This window comes from Phyllostomus hastatus, unplaced genomic scaffold (assembly GCF_019186645.2).
Source record: "Phyllostomus hastatus isolate PE091 unplaced genomic scaffold, TTU_PhHast_1.1 phas_contig_210, whole genome shotgun sequence".
Lineage (NCBI taxonomy): Eukaryota > Metazoa > Chordata > Mammalia > Chiroptera > Phyllostomidae > Phyllostomus > Phyllostomus hastatus.
In genome coordinates, this window is record NW_025333737.1 from 13855697 (window position 1) to 13876236 (window position 20540).

The 20540-nt window shown below is 39.6% G+C and overlaps 1 protein-coding gene across 3 annotated transcripts in view; it reads right to left on the minus strand.

Annotated features, from left to right (window-relative positions):
• Nucleotides 1–2731: 2731 nt before the first annotated feature.
• Nucleotides 2732–20540, minus strand: part of CEP95 (centrosomal protein 95) — a 35521-nt gene continuing 17712 nt past the window's right edge. For all 3 annotated transcript variants that reach the window (XM_045835850.1, XM_045835849.1, XM_045835848.1), the window contains 12 exons: nt 18407–18519; nt 18100–18226; nt 17353–17503; nt 10189–10328; nt 9385–9474; nt 8230–8356; nt 7233–7405; nt 7044–7118; nt 5563–5715; nt 3722–3868; nt 3340–3411; nt 2732–3076 (listed from right to left, as the gene is read on the minus strand). In XM_045835850.1, the coding sequence (XP_045691806.1) occupies nt 2900–3076; nt 3340–3411; nt 3722–3868; nt 5563–5715; nt 7044–7118; nt 7233–7405; nt 8230–8356; nt 9385–9474; nt 10189–10328; nt 17353–17503; nt 18100–18226; nt 18407–18519 (1545 nt within the window). In that variant the 3' untranslated portion in view covers nt 2732–2899. The remainder of the gene's footprint in view (nt 3077–3339; nt 3412–3721; nt 3869–5562; nt 5716–7043; nt 7119–7232; nt 7406–8229; nt 8357–9384; nt 9475–10188; nt 10329–17352; nt 17504–18099; nt 18227–18406; nt 18520–20540) is intronic.

The following is a 20540-nucleotide window of genomic DNA, read 5'->3' on the forward strand; positions in this document are numbered from 1 at the left end:
TTTTTTAGTTTGATATAGTTCCACTTGTTGATTTTTGCTTATGTCAAATCCAAAAACTCATTGCCAAGACCACTGTCAAGGAGCTTACCCACCTATGTTTTCTTTTAGCTTTATGGTTCCAGGTCTTACTAATTTCTGTATACAGCGTAAGATCTGGTGGTCCAGTGTCATTCTTTTGCATATGGCTGTCCAGTTTGCCCAACATTTACTGAAGACACTGTGCTTTCCCCATTGTATATTCTTGCCTCACTTGCCATAAATTGACTATATATATATGTATATATACATACATGTGTACACACACACACACACACACACACACACACATATATGCTCTCTGTTCTGTTCCATTGATCTATGTGTCTGATTTTATGGCAATACCAACTGTTTTTAGTCCTCTAGTTTCGAAATCTAGTTTGAAATCAAGGATTGCGATGCCTCCAGCTTTGTTCTTCTGCAGAAGGCAAAGCTTCAAAGGCAGTTTGAGTTTAATGTTTTAAGACAAAAAGACACTGGTCACATCAGTCAAATTAGCTGGGTAATGGTTCAAATGACTTGAAATGCTAGATAAAACATGCTTTCAGAATGTCTAGATTTGAGATAGGTTGCTCTATAAGCTGCAGGTTAAGCCCCAATTTTGTATTTCTCCTTTAGTTTATACCATTTCTCTTAACAGCACCTTCTGTCAGCCCCGTCCATCTCGCTGTCCCGTTGTACCTCCCCCTCACCGTTTTTCACTGTGATGCCTCTTCGCATTGCAGATAAATTTCTTTTACACTCTCCACCTCTTCACTAAAGGTTCTATTCTTCTGCTTTACCTCAACACTAATTCTTCCTTTCCCTTCTCATGTTTTTAAGGGGAGGCAGTTAATTGCTCAGTGTCCTGTGATACAGTAATGCATATGCCCAGCTAGACTCACACAATTAAAAAATCAATACATTTAGAGACTTAAAAACAAAACTCTTTATTATCCTTACCCCCCCTTGCTTTCCAGAGGCATGCTCAAATCTTCTGTCTGTACTGATACTTCCACATTTCTAAATAATATGGTAGTATTGCTCTTCATTTAGTTTTTGACATAGTCAGGTTAGTTTCCTTTTTATGGTAGTTAAGGATTTAGCTCTCACACCAGCCACCTCATTCTATAACATCCCCAAACTGTCCCCCACACCAGTACACAGTTCTGACTTTCAAATGTGTGCATTATGATGATGAGCCTTTTCTGGGTTTCTGGGGGCAAAGTGGTTTCACATACGGATTCCCTCCTCACAGTTACTTGGATCGCAATAGCCTCCCCTTGCTGAGTTCCTTACTACTTCCAAAAAAACCTTCTGGCATCTTTAAAGTTTCCTCTTCTATTCTTTGACCTTTGGTTAGCAATCCTACCCCTTCCCTGGTAAATTCCTTCACTTCTCATTGGTTATTCCTAGTTCTTAGCTTGGTAAAGAGCCAGCAAAACTAGTTAACTTGAGTCTTCCTAAAACAGTTCACATTAAAAAAATTAATAAAAGCACCATTATGCTTGTTTTAATGAATTATACTAAGCAAAAAGTGAAAGTTTATGTCATCTACCATTCAAGAGTTGCACCTACTACTATTGGTTTGGGACTGTTCGTCCAGACCTTTTCTATATTGTAATGATTGTACTGCATTATACTATATATGATACCATTAGTTTTTAAGATAGCATTACTATATAGTTTAATATTTGTTCATTTTACTCAAGAATATATTGTGAATATTCCATCTAGATATACTTTTTCTCTTTACAACTTTTAGAACTTATGCTCTCTACCCTTGTATATCTAGCCTTGCCTCGTACATTTCCCACCCTTTCCATTCACCTGCACTCGCTGACTTGTCACACTACAGCACAGCAGTCTGCACATCTCATCATGCTCCAAACTTGGCCAGCAATCTGCCAAGTCTTTTCCCCAGGAAGCCCCACCTGTCTGCCTAGAGGCCCAGTGTTGTCCACTGTCATTCCAAGAGGGTAGCACTTGGGCCACAGCATTAGATGTAGCTGCCTACTTTTTTCTCCAGGACAGTCAGGTCACGCTCCATCATGCCTCCGGCCTCCCTGGGCCTTGATCGTTGTTTATATGCTCATTGTCATGCTATTCTCTACATGCCCTAAGGGGAGCCTCTCTTCTCCCTTCCACTCCTTTCCTGGTGTCCTCTGCCACTCTGTAGCCTTGATCAGCACAAGTCCCCATAACTTCAACCACTCTGAAGCCTCCCTCCAGCTCTTAGCCTTCGGTGAAGCCCTCTTCTCTATGGAAGACCACCCCAAGTGGGTTTTCTTTTTTCTCATGTTACCCCACCTGCAGTCACTAGTGCTCTTCTGAGGCACACACCAGCTGGCCTCACACCCTTAGCCTTGCCTCATGCTGTTCTCTACCAGCGGCCAGAGGCCATGGGCATAAATTCTCATCTTCTGGCTACCATAGGTGAAAACACTACACATACCTGAACCCATCTTCAAGGTTTATTCCTAAGTCCCACTTGTGATGACAAGCTTACACTTCTACCCCTTTTTGAAATTGAGGGTTTTTTGGTCCTCAAGCCCTGTTTTATACACTTTTTTTTTTGACCCACAACAATAAGCTTCAAGAGCTGGCTGCTCTACCGAGGCTTGTTGATACTTTAGTACAGACAGGACTAAGTAAGAATGCATGCCTTTACTCCCCCCCCCCCCCTTAAAGGTTTTAAGACATAAATTCAAAACCATTAAGAAAAAAGTGTTTATTCAAAATGTTTCTTCATAAAAAGTACTGGAATGAACATGCGGACAAGACATTCAGAAATGATTCTTCTGCTTTAGATAATGTACTGTCTCGATTCTAAGTCTGCCCTGGTCAAGTCCTCCTGAAACGTCATTTATGCGGAAGGCTGGCCTCACGGGAGGGGGTTTTTACAGTACTGAAAGGAAGCCAGGTGAAGCCTAGATTTGAAGCGCTCAGCTTCCAGTTCCCGGAAGAAAGCATCATCGTCGTTCTGTGTGATCATGTACTGCAGTTGCTGGATTTCCTTCTCCATCTGAGACCTGAGCTCCCTCTTCACCTTATGCAATGTCTAAAAGAGAATTCATGTCATCCCACTATTCACAACCTACATCCAGGCCCTTTTCATCTTATAGCTTATCAAGTTTCTGCAATAATTTTAATAATTTAGCAGTAGCTCTCACAGAGGCCTGAATAGGTAAAGTTAAAATGGGATAAATGTTTGGACCATAGATGGACCATTTACTAGTATTCCCTCCATTTCCCTTAAGGTGTAATATAATTGTTTTCTGTTTCTTAAAAATGTAAATAAATGATTTCTATCTTAATCATTACCTGGGCCTGTGATTTCTCTCTGGCTTTGAGTTCTTGGTGTTCCTGTGATATGGCTTCTGCCAGCAATGAAAACTGTTTACAGAGAAGAAAAAAAAGGAAATCTTTTATTTGTCTATAGTCTAGATATAGCAGTTTTTATACTTAATGTTCAGAAGCTTAAAATCTTTAATAGAAGTAGGGCAATATAAATTCTCTACTTTGGTCAAGGACTAGCTTATTTTATCTTAAATTTCAATCTTGAAAAATGGGGTTAGTGTAACCTGTATAATGACAAGTCCTGAATTAATATGTGGAGATTTATTGTTCAACAGACTAAGCGGACTTCTGACAGGATGGTCAGTATTACGCACATCAGAATGTAAACAAGCAGCAGTGAGCCCACCTGGTCTTTGTAGTAGTTCTCCATTGAGTCCAGTTCATTCTGGTGCTGCCTCTTTTGTTCATCTCGCTTTTCTCTGGCATAGTTTCTTAGGTCTCGCAATCTTTGCTTTTGAATTTGTAAACCTTCTTCAAACAGTTTCTTAAAGATCTGTCCGTTTAAGTCAGAGAAATTATGCCAAACTTTTATGGAGGAATATAATCATTTTGCCCAACTGGAGGTATATATTCATTGTAATCAACAAAGAATTTTGAAAATAATAAATTTATTAAGATATAATTCACATACCATAAAGTTCACCCTTCAAAGATGTATGCAATTCAGTAGGTTTTGGTATATTCAAAGTTGTGCAATCACCACCACTAATTTCAGAACATTTTCATCACTCCAGAAACCCCACCCCCACCAGCATCCCTTCCCCATTCTGCCCTCACCAGTCAACCACTAGTCTATTTTCTATAGATTTGCCTACTTTGGACATTTCATATAAATGGAATTATATACTGGACCTCTTATATTTGACTTCTTTCACTTAGAGTATTGTCAGGGTTCATCTGTATCATAAGATGTTTCAATACTTCATTCCTTTCATTGCCAAAGATTATTCTACTCTATGGATATATCATATTTTGTTTATCCACTCATCAGTTAATAGCATTTGGGTTATTTCCTCTTTTTGGCTATTATAAATAATGCTTCTGCAAACACTTGTGTATAAGTTATTTGTGTGGATACATACCTAGGAATGAAATTGTTGGTCATGGTAGCTCTATGTTTACCCTTTTAAGGAAGCCCCAGACTGTGTTCCAAAGTGGTTGTATCATCTTACAACCCCATCAGCACTGCATGAGGGTTCTAACTTCACATTCTTGCCAATGCCAACATTTGTTGTTTTTATTTCAGCCATCTTAATGGGTGAGGATGGTGCCTCATTGTGGTTTTGATTTGTATTTCCCTAATGACTAATGGTGTTTCAGCATTTTTCCTATAGCCCAGAGATTCTTTAGCTTTCAGGAAAGATCTCCAAAGCAGTCATGTAAACAGCGCAGGAGCCCCAGAGCAGAAACAAATGGTGCATCTATACTTGTGCATAACTGAAGGTGATGTGGTTATCATCTAATAGACCACAGGAAAACAAACTGTTCAAAGGATATGGATATGCCCCATCGTTCTCCACTGATCAGTAAGAATTCTTGATCAGAGAACTGGTTCTTAAAGCTGTATTCATTTATTAGCCAGCCATGTTACCTTAGTCAAGTTATTTAACCTCTCAAAGCCGTAGTGTAGTATCCCACTTCAGAGTATTCAGCCCAGTTAACTATAATTACCTTAATGTTTTACTCTAGGGATGAAATTTATTGCCAGTTTATAATCCCAAAATATTAAGCATTTCAGCTTGATTAGGATGAGACAGTAAATACTTTGTGGAAACACCTCAGAGCCCATCTGTCCTATGTTATTTTCCTGATTTTATGTGGAAACCTATGTCATCCACTCACACCTTAAGTTCCTGTCTGTGATAACATGCTCCCGATCTAAAGATTTAGAGATGGTTTAGAGTGGTTTAGAGATCTAAAGCAGTTGTATGGGACCAGTCTCTACATGCAGGGGTCAGAGGAAACTACAATGAGGGCAGTGGAGACTGTGAATACACTGGGATGTACTAAAGGGGTAATAATAACACAAGGTACGGCGAAGTCTGAGCTCTCATAGCCAGCCTTTTAGGACTTGTATTTGAATTTTAGATTCAAATTGGGACAAGAGTTATAAACAAAGAAGGTGGTCCTAAAAGGTAAGACAAAATTCACCTTCTTAACAGTGTTAGCTAGAAAAGCCATACTTACCATTTCTTCTTGGGTCCTCATTCTCATCATTTTTGCACACAACTGAACTTTATAATCATCGTAATATTTTCGGGCACGAACAATCTGCTGCCGATTTTCTTTTATTTTTGATTGGGTCAACTTCTGCCTATGAATGCGGTCCTTGAAGTCTTGCTAAGAAAAGGAAAGGGAAAAAGAGGAAGACAGACTCCAACATTCTCACCTGCCCCACTCCCCGTCACAATGTCTTGAAGCAGTGGGCCAGGTATGGAGGACCAGTGGCCCACTGCCTGGGCACGGAGTGTGAAAGACTGTCAGCCCCGCAGAAGTCCTCTGGTAGGGCCTTTGGTAGGGTTGTCACCCCAGTCCTAAGAGCCAGCCCAGTGGGCCCCCAGTGCTACAAAGACGAGCAATGACCTGGTGGCCCTGAGGCTCTCATCTCCCTGTTCTACCAGGGCATCGCCTAAGCCACATCCAAATGCCAGTGCAGAAGGAGTAGGAAAATGGCGCTCTGACTGACAAGCACAATTTGAGTTACTAAGAGTATTTACTGGTAGGTTGAAGCTAAGGAAAGTAGATAATATCTTCTTACAAAGTAGCGAGGATGAAATGGGGGCACTACATGAACCATTCAGCCAGGAGTTCAGGTATGTTTCCTTCCCCCACACCAAAGTAGTGCGTGCAGTTCCTCAGACGGCTTCCCGTTTTTTGGAATTGTTTGGGATGATAGTTCACATTGCTCATCTCTCTACATTTAACCAAGCATTTTAAAATCTCTTCCTCTGGCATATTGTCTTTGACCTCTGTACTTTCCCCTCATTATACTCAATAGAGTATAGTGTTCTATGTACAATTCTTTATCCAAATTATAATGGAGGCTGGTAAAATACCTCAGCTCTCTATTTGGGACCTGAGAAAGATGGGAGAGGGCTAAAGCACTAGTTACAACCATGTGGTACCACAAAGGGGCTGTGTAAACACAAGCCTGGATTAAAATCTCAACCTTGCTCCTTACTGATTGCGGTGGGACCCAGGGCAAGTTAACATCTCAAAGCCTCAGGTTTTTCATTTCACAGCAAATGTCTCCATCATGTTATGGTAAAGACTAAATGAAACTGTACTTTAAAGCACCTAGCATCTTCCTTACTCGTCAGTCTTGGTTCAAGTCCTAGATAGCACAGGTGGCAAACACAAGGCCCGTGGGCTAAATCCGGCCCTCCACCTTGTTTTATCCTGCCCAGCACCTTGTTTCTACCCGGTGATAGCACCGAGTTCTCGCTTAACTGTTAAGGAGTAGGTACATTTATAAAGTCCTAAAGTTACATTCGGTCCTTTGAAGTCAACTGTGAGGCTGATGGGCCCCTGGTGAAAATGAGTTCGACACCCCTGCTCTATAGGCAAGTGTTTGAGGTAACAATCTATGGGGCTATTGTCCAGCTGGTACAAATAAAATTAATATAAACTATAAAATCAAAATTATACCCAATTTGCTCTTGACTTACCAGTCTCTTGTTATGTTCATATTCTTTCTTGACAAGTGCAGCAAGCAGGTCATGCCTTCTTAAGGCTTCTTCTATCTTTAAGAAGGACAACAGGGAAGGAGGTTAATAATACTGTTCCTAAATTCTCAAGGATACGCTCTCTCCCTTTCTGGTTTATATTCCTATGCTTAAAATTGACAGTCAACTTACTTCATCCTGGAGTTTCTTCTTTGATCGATTTTCTCTATATGCATCCTTTTTGAGCTGTTCAATCTGTGCAATTTGCTGTTTCCACATTTTGCTTAGTGTTTGGCCAGAAACATAGAGAAATGGAAACTGCTCGAGCATCAGGGGCAAGAAGAGACTGTGTTCATTTACTTTCACTGCAAGATTTAAAAAAGATGCTATTTATCTGAGAGGCTTGCTGAAAGCTTTTAATAAGAACTCTCATCCCACCTTCCTGAAAGATCAAAGCTTATCTGAGTGATGCAGTTCTGATCCTGAAAAGAACAATTCTAAAAGTATGTTATTACTTTTGCATTCCTTCTTTGATCAGAGTAAGCCAACTACTAGTATGGAAGAAAATAAGCTCAACAGTTCTGATTAATGACAAGTTGGTCTTGTGAAGTCCATCCTAACTGCTCACTTGACTCGGTGCCTTGGGTGGATGCTCTGTGTGTGGCCAGACTCCTCAGCCCTACTGGGAGGCAAAGTCTCTGTCTGATGGGATGCAGTTAGAAGGCCAGCAGTCTTTGAAAATGCACCCTGGCATTTCACATGACCTCATTTTCCTTGTAACAGGACTCTTAACACTCACTGGCACCAGTTGTCAATATAACAGGAGCTGGACAGGCCATCTGCTTGCTTTGGCGCATCCATCTGGTTCTACCAACTTCCCAGAAACAAAGAAAAGGCGGCCAGTGTGAGTGAGTAAAGCTAAAGCTGGAGCAGCAGGTAGTGGCCCAGTATTCCTTCGGTGCCAAGATATAGGCCTTCCTAAGATGATACTGAAGAGTTTTAAATAAATGCCTTACTTAAAGAGTCTTAATCTCTTTACAGAGATCTAGCCTATGGCAGTGATAAAAGAGGGAACTTGCTCCAACCAACTGGTGGATGGTGGGGAGTTTTCAGTGCTGTGTCCTTGGAATGTAGCACACACTTTCAAAGGGTGCCAGTTTTCCATAAAGTACAATTTTGTGGTTCTTACTTGGAACTACTTTATTTGGCTTTGGCAAGCCACCTCTTGGACTTGGAGTTGTGTTTCTGGAGTAAATCTTCCAGGGTTGACTACGTTTTGGAGTTCCTTTATGACGAGCTTCTCTGTATATTTTTTCCTTAGAAGCAGATATAAAACAATAGAAATAAGAGAGAGATCTAGTAACTCTTTTATACATCATCTTAAATATCACATATTGACAAAAATAGCTAATTCCCAGCCAAACCATCTTACTTTAAGATTTCTAAAACCTGGTTAGTATTTATCTACTCTGAGTAAAAAGAATCTTTTGACTTCAGGCATGCTTAAGTTGAAAAGCACTGAATTTTTTTCTTAAATTTCAGTCAGCATAGCCCCACACACTAAATACAACTACAAATGTTTTGATGTGCTTGTTTCTTTTTAAATCTACATGGAAAAAGTTGTCAAAGATCTCAATGTTTAGTTGTAACTGTACTGTACTTTATATCCTGTTTTGTTTATGAACATTTTAGCATAAGCTTTTCCCCATGCTTCTATCTCCTATAACTATTCTTTTGAAAGGTAATGGAAACTTATGCTTTCGGTTTCTTCCCACCAGGTATATAAAACTGAGATTTCCTGTCTTCTCTTACTCCCTATAACTTGTCAGCCTCAACTCTCTTTTAAATCCTCGGTGAACTGCTAAGCAATAGAACCCCTTAAAAACTGAGGGAAATTTTCGGCAGGTAGGAAAAATGCTAGTGTTCTTTAGTATCATGTCTTGCTACATTTAAGCAACTTGGGTACCCTGTGAATAAGAGAAAAAACTGCCCTGGCTGGAGTAGCTCAGTGGATTGAGCGTGGGCTGCGAACCAAAGTGTCGCAGGTTTGGTTCCCAGTCAGGGCACATGCCTGGGTTGCAGGCCATGACCCCCAGCAACCGCACATTGATGTTTCTCTCTCTCTGTTTCTCCCTCCCTTCCCTCTCTAAAAATAAATAAATAAAACCTTTAAAAAAATAAAAAATAAAAGAGAAAAAACCCACATCACGAATTGAAATCCTGACTTTTTCTAAGGAGCTAATGATTAAAGGCCCTGCTGATTCTTTTTTCCTTTTAAACGTTCCTCTCTCCATACTTTCCACTGATCTGATCAAATGCCATTATAGTAGAGACTTTTACCCACTGTTTCCTCCTCGTCATTTGTTCCTGGAGGTCCAATATTCTCTTGCACTTTATTTCTTCTTAGTTCCCTTTCAAATGCCTCAGTTATTGCCTATAGAGGAAAAGGCCATATGATATTTAGTTATAAATATATATATATACACAAATCAAAATGAAGGAAAAAATCACCTGAGATCTGCCATTGTATTCACTTTTTTAAAAAGTTTCTTTAGGCTCTATATCACAAATTTACATTATTTCATGGATGTATACTTGGGACATAAAATGAAATTCTATATAATGTGTGTTTTTGTTCTCATGGTTCTTGTAATTATTTTGATACTCCCTTGAGTAGACACTACATGCTGTTGTAAGATGTACTACAGCAAAGCAATAAAGTGTTCTAAATTTATATTACACTTCAAAATCCCTACTCCAGAGCAAAATCTTCCTTACTGCCTCCTCTCATTCCTGTCTTGGGCGCTGTCATCCTATCTATAACTTAAATGGCCTGTCACACTTAATCTTCCTCTAATTCTACTCATCTCTGAAGTGCTCTCTGAAAATATCAACCCTTACTTATCTCTTCTTTCTTAACTCCCTTCAGTACTGGGCTGTATCTGACAAGGTTAGTGTTCTCAAAATTTTGCTGAGTACAAGTTTTATGCTTCCTAGCTGGGGACATAAAAGCTATGTCACATATTTTCTCAGCCCAAGAATATGAAATGCATTTTAGCCTTGACTCAACAGCATGGTCACTGCAGCATTTGGCTGAAGGTAAATGGTACTATTTGCTGCCCAATGGTAGTCAAGAGATGGAATGGACCTTTGCTTGGAATCGGTGGATATCTGTTTCTTTTGGCTTTTGCTGCCTTTTTCTTTCCATATGCAACTGTTTGTTTTTGTTAACCGGAGATGGCGAGAGTGAATGAGATCTGTAGTTTGGCTTTCTATGTTCAGCAAGTCCTGCAACACAGAAGAGACAAATAACCATTAGATTCTGACAACCAGAAACATTAAGTCGGACACCAACAGTTAATTTTCACCAAATGCAAAGAGAGTGACTGAACATATTAAATGTACTGTAAATGTACTCTCTCCTATGACTAATTTGTATTGTTTAGTCACACCAAGTAAACAGACAAGTGCACATAAGTGTGCACTCTCTCAAAGAAGTACTTAGGCTCTATATTCAGCTTGGGGTTGAAAACAGCAAAATGTGGAACTGGAATGCCAGCTGTACACAGAAGCCAATATTAAGTGCTCTTGGTGGTAGAGGAAGAAAGAAGATGTTAAGTCATTTGAGTCATACTGTCTCCTATCCTTTTACATACCCAAATCTTATTTTTATAAAGCAGTGTGGTTATAAGCAAAAGTTAACATAATTTAGCTTTTTCTAAGAAGTCCTGATATTTCCTACTTAGACACCTAGCCCTTCTAACTCCACAGTGTCTAGAAGATATAACAAGTCACTTCGCTCCACAAACCTTTTTATGTTCCACTGTTTATAGCTGTGCTTGGGCATCTAATAGTTGTAAAGACGGGGACTCCGTGCCTTTTTGGAAAAGTGGAATAATTCAATATATATCTGAGGTCAAGGAACTTAGTTTGATACCTTTCTAAATAAATTTTCCTAGAGAATTCATATTTCCCTGAGCTTTTTTCTTTTCACTGTCTTTTAATTTAAATTTTAATTCATTTCAAATTCTGAGATATTAAAAAAAACTGAATTGCACAATCTACTTAAAATGTTGTTTTTAGGATATTTTACTATAACCATAATATATTCTTTAGAAACAGAACATCTAATTTAAATAACATTTTAATTTACAATGTTTTCAAAACTGGATACCATAAATATGTGTATAGTAAAAAAAACATATAGGTTACTGGGTTAGGGTTCCAGAGACTACCTGAGGCAAGTATAAAGGAAGAGAGATGAAATAAGAAAAAATATTCTCGAAGTAAAACAAAAGGAAATAGTTCACAATGTTTTAGATGAGAAATACTATTTCTAGAGAAACAAGGATGGGCAAAGTAGATAAAAGGGAATGGAAAACATGCAGAATTCTAGCTGGTGGAAGACAGCATAATTACTTGAATTTGAACAAATAGTAGGAAGTACCTGCAAACCACAAGCTCATGCATTGCTAGCGTGAGTACGAGTATAAACTGGTGCAATCACTTTGGGGGGAATTTGGCAATGATATCTAAGTGTAAACGCCGTGATCCAGTAATTCTAATAGATGTTGGATCTTAGAGAAACTTGCTACCTGTTATTTATTGCAGAATTATTTGTAGTTACAGAAACAATCTATATGTCCTACAGTAAGGGAAACGGTAAGGAATATAGATGCAAACACAAATGAGGTAAATTGTAAGACTTTAGGTACATAATAGGTAAAATGAATGAAATAAATTGATAAGTATCAACATAAATTTTAAAACAATGTTAAACAAAAAGCAAGTTGCCGAATAATATATACAGTATATGTAAATTTTTGAAAAACATTTTATAAGTAACATACAAACTGTTAAAGTATAAAAACAGATAAAGCATTTGTGTTCAAAATGGCAGTATTGGAGTGATGTCAGCATCATGGTGGAGTGGGGAGACCCCTATGTATTTACCATTAAATTTACAACTAATCAGACATCTATAACCCAACAAAGGTTTCTCTGTTTAACACACTACCTTGCCCGAGAGACACACACATTGGTACATCTGGAGGTGCGTATAATGGAATGTGAAAGGGAGGCGGGATGGGGGTAAGGACAGGGACAGTGCCTGCAGATGCAGTTCCCCGCTGCTGTGTCTGAGCCCATGCTCCAGCTAACACAGCAGCAGTGGGGCAGAAGGGGCGCGGCTCACACATTACAGCCTGGCAGAGGGTAAGAGGGGCAGAAGCAGTGTCTGCACCTGAGAATCTGGCTCCCTTCCCTGACCAGTAGAGCCGTGAAGCAGCAGTGGAGACATATCTATAGCCTCAGCCATAGGGAATCAGGTAGCGGCATGGCAAGGTAGCAAACCCAGCTTACCCCAACATGCCACATCCCACCCGCCATGATGGTGATGCCTGGAGACCCAGGTGACACAGACACAGCTGAGACACAGAGCACTCCAGTCACCCAGGTGGAGACTCCTACAACCACAGCAACACCCCAACTAACCTCAACCCCAGAGGCACAAAGCAGCACAGGTAAGAGAAAACACAAACTTGTATTATAGCACCATCTACTGGAAAACAAAAGAAAGACCTAATTACCAGCCTACCAAATTGTTAAAATCAGGACTGTACCTATGTAAGAAAGGTGTTCGCTACTTCAAATATGCCAGCGGAGAAACAACCCATCAGGCACCACGAACAATCAAAGTAACAGGTAACAGAAAGAAAATGCCAGTTCTCCAGAAACCAAATTCAAAGTGATGGAACATTGTCATCTATTTTTTTATTTTTAAATTTTTTTTAAAAAATTTATTTATTTTTAGAGAGAGGGGAAGGGAGGGAGAAAGAGGGAGAGAGAGAAACATCAATGTGTGGTTGCCTCTCACATGGCCCCCCACTGGGGACCTGGCCTGCAACCCAGGCATGTGCCCTGAGTGGGAATTGAACCAGCCACCCTTTGGTTCTCAGCCTGCGCTCAATCCACTGAGTCACACCAGCCAGGGCATTATTATTTTTTATTGATTGATTTTAAAGAGGAAGGTGGGGAGAGAGAGGGAGGGGGAGAGAGAGAGAGGAAAGAACATTAACTGGTTGCCTCCCATATGTGCCACAACTGGGGATTGAACCTGCCACCTAGGCATGTGACCTGACCAGGAATCGAACTGGATGAGCCAACCAAGCCAGAGCCATGTGACCAGATCAGAACATTGTCATCTAAATGATAAGATAACTGCCCTGACCAGGTTGCTCAGTTGGTTAGAGCACTACCTGGATACACCAAGATTGCAGGTTTGATCCCTGGTCAGGGCATGTACAAGAAGCCACCACTGAATGTATACATCAGTGGAACAACAAATTGATGCCCCTCTCCCCCTACCCTCTCTAAAAAATCAATAAAAAATATTTTTAAATTACTCCCTGGCCGGTGTGGCTCAGTTGGTTAGGCATTGTTCTGCAAACCAAACAAGGTCACTGGTTTGATTCCTGTAGGGGCATGTATGTTCAGTGCCCTGGGGCACATGTGGAAGGCAGCCAGTTGAAGTTTCTCTCACACATTGATGTTTCTCCCCCTTCCTCCCTTCCCTTCTAAGTCAAAAATAAAATATATAAAAAAATGGTAAGGCAATTCAAGGCAGCTGAGGAACCGAAGTCACAGGGCTGTGAGGGGGGTGGGGCTGGCTTGTGTACACTACTTTCAAACATGTAGCAATGTTCATGCTTTGAAAGCAAAGTATGTGTGTGTCTTTGGTTATCTTTCATTCAAGTATAGTCATCCACGTGTACTGCTGAAAACAATTGCTCCTCCACAGGAACAGGTGGTTCAATACAAACTCTTAAGACATTGGAGAAGGCATCAGAGAAGTAACTTTAAAGAACAGGCTGAAGGGAAAAGAAGCTAGCTGCTAAGGCCACAAAATAACTGAAGACTTATGAGTGGAAGCCCAAGATTTTGTTCAGTCAGTTCTACAATCATTCAGTCAGCATATTCTAGGCGCTTTTCATGCATGATGACCATCCACCAGTGAGACAGATCATGCTGGCCTCAGACCTGACTCTCAGTTGGGTTTCATCATTTAGTGACTCTAAGACCTTGGATAAGTTTTGTCCTTGAGCCTCATCTTATCTGTAAAATAGGGATAATACCTTCTTGACTTGGGAATTGTTACAGTTAAAAGTGAGTTCTTGCCATTCCACAAGGATAATCTGTGCTACACCCTGCTGATGTCAAGGTTGAATGTCTGCCCTCAAGTTGGAAGACCTCCCACAGCACCCTTGTTAGTTCCTAATGAGGGCAGAGAGCCCAGAAGGCCAGTGCCTAAAGCCCTTAGCAGCTTTTCCCCATCTTCTGAAAGCCAAGGCCCAGAGGGTTTTTCTGAGCAGCAGGGACAGGCAGAGCCTGTACCTGCCCTCTCTACTTCTGGGTTAGTGCTTTAGCTCTGAGCATGAACTTGGCAAAGTTTGCAGCCAGCTGCAAGCACGTGTGCACCTAGTGCCAGGTACTGTGTGCCTTGTGATGTGACTGTCTCCATCCTCCAGGGCTGGCAGCCTTGCCTTGCACCTGTGCAGGGCTCGGAAAGCTTTTTGGCCTGACCCCTGGCTCCTCCCTCAGACCCCCGGCCTCCTGATTATTGGTTCCAGGTGTTGGCAGCTATGGCAGCATGGCCTGGGTGGTATAGGGACATCAATTTTTAAATTTAATTCTAGAAATAGTAGGCCTCCCTTAAAGTTTGAAAAGGCTAATATAAGACAATAAAAGGAGAAAACATTTAAAACAAAAAAAAAGTGGTAAGAGAATTCAAAAGAGCACTTGTGAAAACACTCAACAAAATACAAGAAAACTGAGAAAGGCAGTTCAATGAGCTCAGGAATAAAATTAATGAGAAGTACTTAACCAAAGGGACTGAAAAAGAACGAAACATTCAATAAATGAAATGAAGAATGCATTGGAAGGAGAAGTTAAGAAAACAATACCATTTGCAATTACATCAAAGAGAATAAAACACCTAAGTAATAAACTTAACAGAGGAGGCGAAAGACTTGTACACTGCAAATAAGATGGAAGAAATTGAAGAAGATAAAGAAATGGAAAGGTATTTCATTGTCATGGATTGGAAGAACTAACAGTGTCAAAATGTCCATATTACCTAAAGCAATCTACAGATTCAATGCAATCCCTATCAAAATCCCAAGGGCATTTTTCATAGAAATAGAGCAAAAAAAAAAAATCCTCAAATTTCTATGGAACCACAAAAGACCCCAAATAGTCAAAGCAATGCTGAGGAAAAAAGAACTAAGCCAGAGGTATCACGCTCCCTGATTTCAAACTACACTTCAAAGCTATAACAATCAAAACAGTATGGGACAGGCAGACAAGACACAGAATTGAGAGCCCAAAATAAACTCACATATATATGGACAACTAATTTATGACAGAGGAGCCAAGAATACATAATACAAGGGAGAAGTGAAAGTTTCTTTCATAAATGGTGTTGGGAAAACTGGATAGCCACATGCAAGAGAATTAAACTGGCCCACTATCTTACACCATACACAAAAATTAACTCAAAACAGATTAAAGACTTGAATGTAAGACCTAAAACAATAAAATGCATAGAAGAAAACATAGGCACTAAGTTTCTGACATTAGTCTCAGTGGTGTTTTTGTGACTCTGATTCCAAAGGCAAGGAAAACAGAAACAAAAATAAACAACTGGGACTAATTACACCAAACTAAAAAGCTTCCACACAGCAAAGGAAAACATTAACAAAACAAAAAGGCAACCAATGAAATGGAAAAAGACATCTGCAAATGACAATTCTCTATAAGGGGTTATATCCAAAATATATAAAGAATTCATGTACCATATTTTTCAGATTATAAAACACCCCTCCCCCCCAAATTTGCAGGGGAAAGGGGGCTGTGTCTTATAGTCCAAATGTAGCTTTACATTTACATTGGTGAAATATTATGTTACTTATGTTATTAAATATTTTACCACATTTTTTGCTTCAAAAATTTTCCCCCATTTTCCTCCTCTAAAACCTAGGTGAGTCTCACAGTGTGAAAAATACAGGTCACTCAACACAAATAAAATTCAATTGAAAAATGGGCAGAGGATCTGAACAGTTTTCTAAAGAAGACATATAAAAAGATGTTCAACATCACTAATTATTTGGGAAATGCAAATCAAAACCACAGTGAGCTATTACCTCACACCTATTAAAATAGCTACTGTCAAAAGGATGAGATAGCAAGTGCTGGAGAGGACAGGGAGAAAAGGGAACCCTTGTACACGTCAGTTGGAATGTAAATAGAAAACATTATGAAGTTTCCTAAAAAATTAAAAATAGAACTACCATATGACCCAGCAATTCTACTTCCGGGTATATATCTAGGAGGAAAATGAAATTGCTACTTCAAAAAGATATCTGCACCCCTATGTTCATAGTAGCATTACTTACAACAGTCAAGGCATGGAAACAACCTAAATGTCTTACTGGCAGAAACAGAACAAAAAACATGAAATATATATGCAAACACATACAATGGAATATTAGTCAGTCATAAAAAGAAGGAAATCCTGCCACTTGTGACAACATGGATGGGCAATGAGGGCGTTCCTGCTGAATGAGATCTGTCAGAGAAAGATAAATGCTGTATGATCTCACTCATATATGGAACCTAAAAAACAAACTCATAGATACAGAGAACAGACTGGTGGGTGCCAGAGGTGGGGACTGGGGGTTGTGCGAGATGTATGAAGGTGGACAAAAGGTACAAACTTCCATTTATAAGTTCTGGGGATTTCTGGGGATATTATGTACATTACAGTGATGATAATTTAAAATACTGTACTGTATATTTGAAAGTTGCTAAAAGATAAGATCTTAAAAGTTGTATGGTTAACTAAACTTACTGTGGTAATCATTTTCTAATATATGTGCTGTATATCTTAAATGAACACAATTATAAATGTCAACTATATCTCAATGAAACTGGAAAGAAAAAGTAAAAAAAAACAAAATAAGAAAAAAAAAGGTGCCAATTTTGAGAGTAGTTTCTTTGAGGAAGGAAAAAGAATGGACCGTGGGAAGGACAGATAGGATCTTTCAACTCTCCCTTCAACACAAAGGCGTAAAGCAAATATAATTTTTAACATCTGCTACTGCTAGTTGTGAAGATACAGGTATTTGATATTATTTTTGATCATTTTTATATTTGAAATATTTTAAGTGAGACAGCCAGTCACTATAAACACATGAAGTGCCTAAGTGGCTCCCCACCCTGTCCTCATCCTGGCCAACCTGGGAGGGGGAGGTACCTGGCCTTCGCTTCTTCGGCCCACGCTCCATGATGCTGTCACTGTGCTGAGAGAGGGTCTCATTTCCACTCTCCACCTCTTCATTTCTAGTGTCTTCTTCTTTGTGGTCAGTTTTTCCTCTAATTCGATCACCCAGGGCACTTTTTAACATCTATCAAGAAAATACAATATCTTTTCTTTGATTTCGGCAGAATACAAATTAGGAGGAGGAGACAGATAATATTTAGCAAGCTTCTCCTGATAATTAGGTACTAATAACAAGTTAATGCTTATGCATGTTTAGTTTCTAAGGAGTGTGTATCGGTGCTATGGACTATTCAGTTTCAATAAACCTTACAGTGAGTCACGTAAGAATTTAATACATTTATTCAGTGATATCCCCAAACTGTAATATTGTATTTTGTGAGAATCAGACATGCAGCTAATTTTATAACAAATCCGTCTTTAGAGACAAAGGGAAACTATACAGATGTATCAAAAGATAAATGGTTTAATGTAATTTCCTATGTTAAAGGATTAATTTTCATCAGATTTCAATAAAAACTTGCATAAATCTGTATCAAAATTGGTGATAACATGAAAAGTTACAATTCTCATCATATGTCCATAAGTGACTTATGGACCATTTTCACAGCAACTAAAACAAGTAGTTTTCCAGTTTCTCAGCTTAATTTCACTTTCAGTTATAAGATCACTTAAATGCTAACCAACTATGGCAATCACAATATACATAAAAACAAGACTTGCCCAATCTAGTTCAGAGAGCCGTTGAGAGAGTTTCTCTGATACTGCATGTAATTCTTGTTCTGTTAATCTATTTCTTGGCCTCTGGGAGAAAGATGAATCCCAGGATGAGACTGCAGCTCTTTCGTATCTGTAATAAAAGTGACCATGTGACATGTAGGTAGCTAAGTATACATTACTTAGTTTAAAATAACTGTAATGTGTACTTTAACGAATATTTCATACTGGTTTTCACAGCTTAGTTTGGAGAGTACACTGACTCTTCAAATCCCTTTGCCAAGACCACAAACATTGGAGCCTGCAATGTTACCTTTTTCCTTTTGGAAGCTTCCTTGTCCTAGGGCCTTGGACTTGAGTTGGATATGTTTCCTGTTTGCTAGCTTTAGGCAACTTAGAAGTTAAGAAACCTTTATTATCTGGTTCCTATTGAAAACAAAAGAGAGTTGATTTAAAAAACTACAAAGATGACACAAAATAACATTTTGGGTGTGGGGGAAGGGGAGGATCTATTGCACAAAGCTAGGTACCTTTATTCTCCATGTTCTGTTTTTTTTTTTTTAAACAAAAGTATCAAAATACTCTACTGGTCCCTAATACCAAAGGAATGAAGTTATGTCTATAAATTTGTACTCAGAGATAAAGTGTGGCTCAGGATGCCATTCAAATAAAAAGGCAGGTTAGGTGTTTGCAAATATGAAAATTCAGGGATTATGGCTACACCTGGACAATGAAAAAATGATCAAATCACAAGTGGAAATTACTTTTTAATATATTTTACTGATTATGCTATTAGTTGTCCCATTTCCCTCCCTTCACTCCCCTCCACCTTGCATACCCCCTCCCAACCACATTCCCCCCCTTTAGTTCATGTCCATGTGTCATACTTATAAGTTCTTTAGCTTCTTCATTTCCCATACTATTCTTGCCCTCCCCCTATTTTCTACCTACCGTCTATGCTACTTATTCTCTGTACCTTTTCCCCCTCTCTCCTCCTCCCACTCCCCTGTTGATAACCCTCCATGTGATCTCCATTTCTGTGGTTCTATTCCTGTTCTACTTGTTTGCTTAGTTTTTATTTTTGTTTTAGGTGTGGTTGTTAATAATTGTGAGTCTGCTGTCATTTTACTGTACATGTTTTTTATCTTCTTTTTCTTAGATAAGTCCCTTTAACATTTCATAAAATAAGGGCTTGGTGGTGATGAACTCCTTTAACTTGACCTTATCTGAGAAGCATTTTATCTGCCTTTCCATTCTAAATGAAAGCTTTGCTGGATAGAGCAATCTTGGATGTAGGTCCTTGCCTTTCACGACTTGGAATACTTTCCAGCCCCTTCTTGCCTGCAAGGTCTCTTTTGAGAAATCAGCTGACAGTCTGATGGGTACTCCTTTGTAGGTAACTATCTCCTTATCTCTTGCTGTTTCTAGGATTCTCTCCTTCATTTTAATCTTGGGTAATGTAATTATGATGTGCCTTGGTGTGTTCCTCCTTGGGTCCAACTTCTTTGGGACTCTCTGAGCTTCCTGGACTTCCTGGAAGTCTATTTCCTTTGCCAGATTGGGGAAGTTCTCCTTTATTATTTGTTCAAATAAGTTTTCCACTTGTTGCTCTTCCTCTCCCCCTTCTGGCACCCCTATAATTCAGATGTTGGAATGTTTAATGATGTCCTGGAGGGTCCTAAGCCTATCCTCATTTTTTTGAATTCTTATTTCTTCATTCTTTTCTGATTGGATATTTCTTTCTTCCTTCTGGTCCACTCTATTATTTTGAGTCCCAGTTTCCTTCCCATCACTATTGGTTCCCTGCACATTTTCCTTTATTTCACTTGGCATAACTATCATTTTTTCATTTAATTTGCAATCAAATTCAACCAATTCTTTGAGCATCCTGATTACTAGTGTTTTGAACTGCGCATCTGATAGGTTGGCTATCTCTTTGTTGCTTAGTTGTATTTGTTCTGGAGCTTTGATCTGTTCTTTTGATTGGGCCATTTTTTTTTCCTCTGCATGCCTGTTACATAGTGAGGGGCGGAGTCTTAGGTGTTCACCAGGGCGGGGCAACCCACATCACTGCGTTGTGATGTTTTATGTGGGGCAGAGGTCCGAGAGGGAACAATGGTGCTTGCTGTGCTCTCTGCTGGATTTCAGTCCCTTCCCTGCTACCCACAAGCAAATTGGGCCTTTCTGGTGCTGATTCCCAGGTGGGTGGGTTTGTGTACGTTCCAGGACCCTGTGGGTCTCTCCAACGAATTCTCCTGTGAGGCTGGGAGTTCCTCACACTGCCGCCTCAACCCCCACAGGTGTTTTCAATCAGTGGTTTGAGACTTTATTTCCCTGTACTGCGACTCTGGGTTGCTACCAGTCTGTCTCACTACCCTGTTTTGCCTGGTTTATCTGAGCGAAAATGTGGGACCCCTGGTCCGCCAGCCACCCTGTGCACCACGCCC